The sequence below is a fragment of the Perca flavescens genome, chromosome 19 (genome assembly GCF_004354835.1).
Source record: "Perca flavescens isolate YP-PL-M2 chromosome 19, PFLA_1.0, whole genome shotgun sequence".
In the NCBI taxonomy this organism is placed as follows: Eukaryota; Metazoa; Chordata; class Actinopteri; order Perciformes; family Percidae; genus Perca; species Perca flavescens.
The window spans coordinates 20,668,193-20,678,548 of NC_041349.1; the positions used below are offsets into that span (position 1 = coordinate 20,668,193).

The following is a 10,356-nucleotide window of genomic DNA, read 5'->3' on the forward strand; positions in this document are numbered from 1 at the left end:
GTCAGGGTCACACCGCTGTACCGCCGAGTAAATAAATACAACGCCTGCTACCAGTGAGTAGAGGGTTACAACAGATGATATTAAACGCCTCATTGTCAATCTTTTAGAACTCCTTATGCATTCCTCCTCTGTCCAGGGCTCCAGACATGTCACAGTCATCCTTCTTATAGCAGACCACCCCGTCACTGACCCAGAACCAGAAATCCAGAATGCAGGTGTAGCGCAGTTCCAGCTGTGGTGGAATTTCCAGAAACACCATGTTGTAGGATGACAAAGGGAAAGCTTATACAACATCAGGTCATTCATAGGTCCCAGGTCAGGTGATGAGAATATTCGGCCAGTCTATAATAACCTTCATGTATAAATATGTTTGTCTCTCTTCGGATTCAAGGAGCCTAGGCAGCTGCATGATAAGGTAATGTTTTGTCTCAGGACTGTCTCCTTTTGCAGGCCGGTGGGCCAGCCAAACTTCCCAGAGAGAGAGAGAGAGAGAGAGAGAGAGAGAGAGAGAGAGAGAGAGAGAGAGAGAGAGAGAGAGAGAGAGTGAACTAGGCTTTAGCTGATGTGTTTAGGCGCCTGCATTATCTTTGTTTACCTTAAAGGTTCAGCGAAACGGAACGCCTCCAGCATGAGTTTAAATAGCCTACACCTTCAGGAGGACAGGAACTTGAGAGTTGGGACGGTATTGCCCAATCATACATTATGGTTAAACTGTACTGCCTGCTTAATTAGGCCACCTAAAACATAATCTTTTATCGTTTGTCTACGTTAAAGTGTGGTGGATCGGTATGGCCCCAAATAGGGCTGGTTTTGAGCTCTGTTAAGTCAATGGTTTCCCATTAAAGTCTATGGGAAATTTAGCGTATTTTCTTTTTGAAAATTCCTTTAATTCCGTAAAAAACCTAAAAAAAGCGAATCCCTTAGAAAAGTCATGAGAGAAAGAGTCATGTTTTTGGTCAGTTTACGTAAGTCCAATATACATTCTCCTTTTTGTTTGGTTTAGATCTACACCAACTGCTGAGGGAAATATCTGGCTCTTTTGCTGCTGAATGCTCCATTACGTTCACTAGCTCGCCATTAAAGCTATAGTGCGTAGTTTCTGTCGCCCCCATGAGGAATTCTAAGTCATGAGAACACTGTCGGCGCGTCCACACGATACAAGCCTTCTGTGACCGCGCACGTGCCCGTTTCTGCGTGGGAAAGTCGCCAAGACGACCAAATCTTCTGAACGCAGCCATACTGAGAAATACAGAGAGAGTTGTGTGGCGCTGATATGCTTGATTAGCTTTGTAACAACTCATTTGGCAATGGCTTGAATGTAACAGACGTTCATTAATATCAATAAATTACGCACTAAAGCTTTAACTTTGTCTGTGCGTCGTTTGGTGCTGAGCAGGTGGGACTGAACCAAAACATGAAACACTATGTAAAGCTGATGTTAACATTTTCTTTGAGTTTGTCAACACAAGCTCCACTTTTTAAATTATATATAGACATTTGATGCAATATTAATAGACCTATTACTGCAACTTTCAAGTCAAACTATTAATAAAACAATATTTAAAATTGTATATTTATACAGATTATATTTAAATATGGCCACTTTGTGTTTCAGTTACTACAGCATGAAACAATAAAATACTGTGACTTAATAGTTGCTTTATATAGGTCAGGACATACTTACCTCTCTTCATATCCTCTGCCAGGATGAATGGTCCGGGTGACTTCTGCTTAACTTATCAAACTCATGTAAAACATACAGTATCTGTAAAGAAATCATTGGTTACACCAGCAATGATATTGAAATATTTATTACAGCTTATGAAATCACTGCTTCTATTGTAAAGCAGACCAGAGCATACACAGCACATCCACTGTTGCTGGGCCAAAATGTATTTGGCACTAAAATGGACAGAGGGCTAATGAGAGATATTAACTGATATAAAAAAAAAAAAAAAAAGGCTTGATCGTTCCATCATTTGCAGGTCCTTCGCAGTTATCCATATAAAAGAGTTCCAAGGCCCAGACAAAACACCAGAACTTTTGTCATAACTAAGTGATAAATCTTAATCAGTAATTTATTTGTTGGCAAACAAGTTTCACTGTTACAACAAATATTAGTTATGAGGTCATTCAACTTGGAAACCTTTACAAAAATGAATAAATAAGAAGCCATAATCATAGCCAATAATAAAAACTTATCTGTGCCACTAAACGTACTTTCATTCTCCAATGTATTACTGTTTATTTAAACAAATAAATAAATATTTTTTTCTCCTTGAGGAAAAAACAAAACAAAAACACTTCCAGGTTTTTCTCACTCCAAAAGCTTTTTCTTTAATAAGTAAAACAACCATCTTTCTTTTTTTGTACAAGTGCCTAGTGCTCATCAATGTTCAATTTGTTGTCTTTCTGAGAAGCAAAAGCACTTTCGAAAGCCAATAGTGATGCAGAATGCACTATGAACCTTTCTGAGGGACACCTCATGATTAACTTGGACTTATTCTGTCTCCTTGACGATCTGTGAAGCAGAGCTCTGCTATCTACACAGTAAAAAAAGGAAAAAAAATAAAAGGGAAAAGAAATCAAACTGTAACAGAAAATAGACCTGATAAAGATGAATATGCAGCACAAAAATGCGTGTTTTTGTTGATATCTTTTGTGTTATTTGCTTCTATTTAGATCATCATTTCTTGGAAAGTGATAAAAGAGGAAAACAGAAAAACAGACCGGTACCAGAAACGGAGAAAGGCCAGCACAACTGAACAAAATTGCTCCTAACCACTACATTTACGAGACAAAGGGTTTGTTCGGAACAGAAAAAGCATACTATTGTGTGCAATGCTAGTTATCTGTACAATTACATAGAAATATCTCATAATTCTCTTTATTAGTTTTTTTTCCTCCCTCTTTTAACAACTGTTATTACAGTAAAATGAAAGAAAAAAAGAACAGCTATGCTTGAAAGCATACAATACATAATTCCTTCATGGAAATTGTTCAAAATGTGTTTGTGTTGGTTTTTTTTTTTTTTTTTCTTTTTTTCATTGAAGGGTCACTTCAGCAAACAAAATGTGCTGCAACGCACCAAAGAGGAAGAAAATCTTTCAAAAAGTCAATATAGATACAGAAGTATAATAAAATAGTCCTTTTTTTTTTTATTTCCCATTTATTCTGGTAAAGTCTGTAGTTTAGACTTGTATAGTTTGGGACTATGCAGTTCATTTTCAGACTACATCTCTGAGACCTAAAAATCCGTGTGAGTAATTGTCTCTTTTCACACTGAGACAAAACACGCCAAACCACACAGGGTTGGAGGGTGGGGGGAACACAACATCAACAGATTCCCGCAATGTTTAACCAAATATAGTCACACATGAGCCCCCATACCTAGCAATCATTATCCTGTTTGTGGTCAGCAACAGCGAGAGCACAGCCATTTGCTCTGCCTCAGTCTTCGGGACACAGAATAAAAAGAAGGGCTACCACTGCCAACGACTGATGGAACAAGGGGACACGGGGAAGAGGACTACGGTAATAGGAGGGACACTGGAGGAGTGGGAGGATGTTGGGCCTATAGGCTAGTGACTAGGTGCGAGGGCTCCGGCTGGGCCTCTTCTGGAGATAGATCCTCTTTGTTTGGGGGCACGATGAATCCGTCGCTGCTGCCCCGCCCTAGCTGGTAGTAGGAGTGCAGCTGATGGAGGTGGTTACGTGAACCCAAGTTGGGCATGCTCTTGTAGTAAACGTCGTCCGAGATGTCCTCTGGGCTCTTGGCGTCCCCCCCGTCCTTGGAGCCGTCGGCAGATTCTGCAGACACGTCGGGCAGGCCCGGCAGCATGGGCATACTGGTATAGAGGGAGTCTCTCTGGTGGTTGTGCCTGGGGGACGAGCCCTCGTCATCGGTGTGCTCGTTAGTAAGTAAGGGAAAGAAACTTTCGCTGTTCTCCTGGGGGATCCTCCTTCGAGACGAGGAGGACGTGGTGGCGGACGAGAAGGGGTGGTGGGGCAGTGGGAGGGGCGGTGGTGCTGACTGGTGGAGGTGATTGTTAAGGTTGTCCAACGCCTGCAGTGACGGGGGTGGTCTTTGAGGCAACAGCGGGGCATTAGACTCCTCGCGGATTAACTCCAGGCCCAGGCCTTCGTCGTGGTGCGGACCAAAGGTGGAGTGGTCATCCAGGCTCAGCGCCACATTCATGCCTATCCCCACTCCCAAGCCCATCCCGTAGCCACTGTCCTTGCCACCGTTGCTAACATTATTGACCAGCTTATTCATAAGGTTCCGGTTCTGCTCGGTTGAGCGCTCATGGGAATTGTTGAGGTAGGAGGGGATATAATTGGAGGTGAGCTCTTTCAGGATCTTCTTTTCCAGGGTGGTCTCCTTGTGGTTATAACCCCGATCAATGATCTGGACGCAGTCACTCATGTACTCAGCGCTGGCGACGCTGTAGCTGTTGCCATGGTTACCATTCAGTGGTAGAGTATCCATGACACTTGTATCCCGGGCATTGTTCAGGATTCCCTCTGGAATGACAAACATGGGTTGGGTTGGGGGGTAGAGTGGGCGAATGAGAAGGGTGAAATCTGATGGGATGTAATTGCCACAGCTAAATGTCAGCCATTTTTACAAACACAAATAACACCAATCAAACACTGTGGCCCTTTCATTCTGAAATATGTCCTAGCCCTCAAGCACTCTCAGCACCTAATGTCACAGACAATTCTATAAAGTGAACTTTGTGGACATCAAGACTCTAGAGCATTTGGATTAGGTAAACTATATAGCATTAAACATTAAAAGCCTGTATACTGCAAATATGAACATCATACACACTTACCTTGTTACAAAAATAAGACCAAATTTCACTTCTCATTAAAATTGTATAGATTATTCTATGGCAGTGATGAAAACACTGATATATGTGACATGCAACAACACAAAGCTCAAGCACAGCACAAAAACAAAAAGGTTATGCACTAAATTCAAGCAAAGAAAGACAAAAATTATAGCCATGCATTTAACACTTAAAGTCAACACAAACCAGCTGTAAATTTGGAGCCCAGCCATATTGTCCCATATGAGCATTGCAATGTTGTAATACTGGAAGAAATGATTTAGTCATGTCTGCTTTGTCCATGTGAACAGAACTAGCCCTCTCTCTAGACATGAATTAGTTAAAACATTTCAGAATCAACCCAAACTGGAGGAAAGGATACTTTCTGTTCTCTCTGTAGCGTGAACAACTAACACATTTTATCAGTTTGACCAAGTCTATGCAGCATCAAAGCAACATTTTTGGCCATAATTCAAACTACATCAGACAAGGCTATCCAGCTTGTTAAAAGGGTCAAGCCTACAAATTTGAACTCTTGAAAATTCGACAAGATTCACAAGTCCTTCAGAAAGTAAATTAGCTTGATCCAAGTACAGTAAAAATTAAAATTAAAAAGAGTGCATAAACAAAGGCACAAATGTTAAATATTCACTGGAGAATACAGATCAATTTGTATTGATGTGTCTTATGAAATGTTGAGTTGAGTCAAAATGTTGACTGTAATTCCATTAGCTTATTTAGAGTGTGATACCAAATGGGCCAATGGATATTTGCCTTGTAAGAAGCAGCAAATGCCTCACATCGTTTTTACATCAACTAGTGCAAACTACAGTAAACAGTGGAATTCAGGATGAGATCTAAACTGTTTTTTACAGGTCTATTTGAACTGGGGAAGGCCTTTGTCATAAAAGAATGCTATTACTTCCAAAGGGAATGACATTTCGTTTTCATTACCCCTTTGTCAGAATCGAGTGAAAAGAAAGTAAAGCCAAAGTCAATTACATTTGATAAGCAATGTTTAGTTTGACTCCCATACTTGTCTCTCTGTAGGGCTCTTTTAGGGACAGCATGAGGGGAAGGAAAGAAGAAAAGAAAACACAATAAGCATAACAGTGACAGGTAGAAGAGAAATGTGCACATACAGTATGCTGATGACGCATCAAGAAAATGTTTTTGGAATGCAATCGTTTTATGTCACCATGCAGATTTTGCGTACCCATAGAAAGAACCACAATCAAATCAAGTATTAACAAATATAAAGGGAAAGACGTTTTGGTATAACCGTTGAATCGCAGAATCCTTGGGGTAAAACATGGCAACAGTACTTGAGCCTCAAATGCACCAGTAAATCTTTCGTTGCATTAGCATTTTCATCCTTCTAGATATTTCTTTTACATCTATGGCAATGTAAGTGAATTATAGCCCTCTGTCAGAGCTCCGATGCAGTACTTGTATTGCATACATAAATTATCCCCTGATCAAAGCTCTCTGTGAGTTTTTATCTCATTTTTACACGAGTTTCTCAGTTTTACAGACTCACAAAGTTACAGCGATCTCATATTGACTGCCCAGAGTTTGAATAAAATAATAAGAGCTCTGCCTGGAGAAAAAAAAAAGCATTTCAGTAGTCAAACTAATCCCAGACTAAAGTGGATTTCTTGTTGGCTGATCGCGAAGGTTTCTAATACTTAGAGCCAATATTTGTATTGATGTTATAGTCAAAGAACAATATGTTTAAGTTACTTTACAATTAAAGTTTTCAAGTTAAAGGGCAATTTAGTCATTGAAGGAGGCGGAAAACTATTTGTCTTAAAATTAGGAGATGATATTCATGAAAACACTAAAATACTCAAATTAATGGCAATCCTTATGTTTGCTCTTAATACTATTCTTTTCTATGCAATAGAAATGAATTGCATTTTAAATTTAAATATCAGATTCAGTTACATTTATCGCGAACAACGTTTGACAATACAACAGCAGCATAAAAAGAAAGAAATGCTAAGACTAAAAACAGAGAGACAGTGGACATGGCACACAAGCTGTACTGACAACAGAGCACATTTAAAATAAATGACTGGGGATGTATCCGGCTCCCTACGGGCACCCATTCTTATCATTTTTACAATGGCTATGTCGGCCAAAGAGCCATGCATGAGTGTAACTTGTGTAACCGAATTGTAAGCCCTGACCAGAAGCCAGGACACACCCCAATGAAAACCCCCAAAGCGGAACAAACCTGTAGGATTTCTGTGAAAAAGCTTTAGTTTGTTCAATGCTAACACACAACATTTAGAGCAGTGTTTTTTTTAATCAAAGCCCTGTAAAAACCCTCAAGGGTGAGCACTGGCATTTTAGCTTAGTGCAAGTCCATTACTTTTAACTCTCCAATCATAAAGTTGCTTTCTGTTCCTTGGCAGGTACAGAGCCAGCTCACAGTTTCCCCGGGACCAGACATGAAAAAAACACTGCCCTAGCCACAATGTTAAAGAATGAAAAGAAGCTAGCACACCTTGTGTGTTGTACATGCCCAGAGGGTTGTTATAGACTCCCGATTCCCCAAGCAATGTATTATAAGGATTGTTAGTGCCATGAGGACGTAGGAGTGCATTAGGTATTAGATGGTTAGCCATAGCCCCTGGAGCAGCCAGAAAGAGACAGAGTGAAGCAGAAAAAAAAACAGAAGAGAATAAGAGCGGAGAGACAGAAAAAAAGGTAGGTGGGTAGATAAATTGAGATATAGATAGAGAGAAAGAGAGAGAACATACATATCAGTTGGGCAGATGCAGCTGAGCTATGACAGCCATTAACATCCAAATGATCACATGATCATTAATGTGAGGGGTTTTGCTACATGAAAGTGGCAGAGCTGAACCGACATGGCTAATGGGGCCGAAGGAAAGTGTGGTAATTGTATTGTTAATGCCGGCCATTAGTGTTAAGCCTGTTTTTGTGCTCCACAATCAGGCAGCATACTCGTGTTAACAAACATAAATTACAAAAGCACCGACATGGCCAACACAACACATGTACTGTTACATTTCTAGACTCTAACAGAACAAAATACAATAATCACTCAGGACACTGTTTGGTCTTTGAGGCTGAAGTAATACATAAAAAAAGAAAGTGCTCCAAATTCATTTAATTGACTGTTCGCTCAACACCTTCCCTTAACAGAGATTGCAATGGTAACTAAGAACGGCATGCCTGTCAAGCTTCAGATTTCTCCACATGCGGTGTGCATGGGGCTACTCTTTATTTATCCTGATACAATACATTTGTTTTTTGGTGTCTTTTTTCAACCTTTCAAAGACCAAGAACAAAGGAGCAAAAATCATTGCAGAGAAAGAATTAAAGTCATTTTTTTGCTTTGCGCGGACGTGTGATGCAATCGTTAACATACTGTATCTTAGCTAGCTACAGTAGTAACCCAGTGTTATTTCCAAGGCCTAGGAGAACAATATTGACTAACTACATTAGTATATGGGGTTACAGTACAGTTTACTTAAAAAAAAAAAAAAAAAAAGAAGCTCATCCTTGAGCATAAGGACTGTGTAGTATTTTCCCAGTGTGTGGAAGCAGGTCCTGGATGCTATCGGAGTTTAGGCTAATGTTAGTGGTTCTTTATTCAATTGCTACTCCACAGATAGCGTTACATGAAGTTGAGGTTCAAGTGCAAACATACCGCTTAAAATATGAAAATGTATGTAAGCACAGAAGTCATGCTTATGTTAGAAGAAAAATATGTCAGATATGGCATTTTTCCTTTTCTTTTCAACCAACTGATGAAGCTAAGCTTAGTTGAGCTAGCTAGCTAGAGTGGTAAATCTGTCACCATTATCATCTTAACTGCACATATGCTGTAACAGGACATTATTGTTATTGTTTGTGGTATTGCCAATCTTATGAACTTAAAAGGGATCATTTTCTTCAAAGAGCAAAATTCACATTTTTTTCTAATTCTCTGCTGAAATAGCCTATGCATAAGTGCTCCCTTAGGTCAAGATGGTCATTAGTTTGCTCCAACCTCGTCTCCTTCGCACAAACAGAACAGAGGCTCATTTTCTTTTTATGAAATGCTTGCCCTCAGGTACTTGCTGCCAGGATCTTGCCCAGACGACTCAGTTCGTCAGTTTCCCAACAACATAGTACCACACCAAAGCAACTGTCAGTCTGAGCCCAGTGATTAGCAGCAGGTTTGAGGGCTGCAATCTTAAACATGAATGGTGCAGAATCCCTGATGTGTTTTTTTTTTTTCTTGTTGATAATTTATTAAAAAAAATAATTTATTTTCAAGTGTTTGAATACATTATGCGGAATATCAATTACGCTGAAGACATTCACATTCATTTCCTGTTTACAAAATTTTTTCCCGACCCACTGCATGATATGGTGCTATTGTTTTTAAAGCAGCAAATTCAAGATTTATGAAGGCAATGTGCCAGAGCGGGTAAACATCTTTTAACGGAGGTACGAATACACAGCAATTAGATCCTCTGGCAGAGTGCACTGTTCTTTTATAATGCTCTGAATCTGTCAAACCAATGGAGAAAGATTTATTTATTTTTTTTAATATTCTAATGACTCTCCCTTATCTTTTTTAAAAAGTTGGTCTTTTTAAGGGGTTTCTTATTGCAGAAATATTTTCTATTTTGGAAGAAAAATAATTGCTTATTTATGCTCATCTTTCAGCATTTATCTAATTTTAGTTTAAGTTTAGTATTAACTAGGCATATTATGATCATCAAAATGTTTTGATAAAAAAACAGTAATTAGTTTTTTCTGTTGCTGCTTGCCCCAATTACAGTGTATTCCATAAACACCAGCCCCTTTTGAATTCTCCCAATGACAGATCCCTTATTGTGTCTGTGTTTGATAAATTGGACAATTTCTAAAACCGCACTGATTGTGTGGTGCAATAATCCCCAATGCTGGGATTAAATGAACATGCAACGCTATCAAGATGATTGCATGACTCTGCTCTCGAGAGGAGCGTCAGCTGCAAGCTCGCTCTCAGGTGCGAAGGAGAGAGAAGCCGGGGTGTGGAGATTCAAAATACAAATCAGCAAGAAATGTTCGCTCCTCAACTCATAATTCCTTAATAACTACATGGGAACAGCCACGCATCAGTGCAATTCTATTTGCATCTGTTCCTTATCATACTTGTGATGGCGGAACACAATTCCAGTTGCACTCTTGAGCTTGTGAGTGTTGTCTCTATCAGATTCAGCCTGGTAAGAAGCCAGGCGTATAAATTTGCGTTCATAATTTCTAGTTCCGCCTTTTGCTCTAATGGAAGATCCTTGTACGCTTTTCTTCAACTCCCGACCCACAGGCCCACCTCCCGCCCCAATTCAGCCTCTCCACAATGGATAAAGACTGTGTCTGTTGATGGTGCTAAGCTGAGTGCCTAATTATTGAGATCTTGACACTTCCTCCCTGTGTCGAACATTAATCCATCATTGTAACTATGCATTAGTGTCGACGCAAGCAGGCGCCCAGAGTGAATTTAGAGAGCAAG

The 10,356-nt window shown here is 39.8% G+C and overlaps 1 protein-coding gene across 10 annotated transcripts in view; it reads right to left on the reverse strand.

Annotated features, from left to right (window-relative positions):
- Positions 1 to 1,795: 1,795 nt before the first annotated feature.
- The window catches only part of LOC114574022 (adhesion G protein-coupled receptor L3), a 219,952-nt gene continuing 211,391 nt past the window's right edge, over positions 1,796 to 10,356 (reverse strand). For 6 of the 10 annotated variants that reach the window (XM_028606305.1, XM_028606297.1, XM_028606299.1 and 3 more), the window contains 2 exons: positions 7,348 to 7,473; positions 1,796 to 4,524 (listed from right to left, as the gene is read on the reverse strand). In XM_028606305.1, coding sequence (XP_028462106.1) covers positions 3,575 to 4,524; positions 7,348 to 7,473 — 1,076 coding nt within the window. In that variant the 3' untranslated portion in view covers positions 1,796 to 3,574. The remainder of the gene's footprint in view (positions 4,525 to 7,347; positions 7,474 to 10,356) is intronic. The other 4 variants (XM_028606304.1, XM_028606303.1, XM_028606302.1 and 1 more) reach the window with 1 other exon arrangement.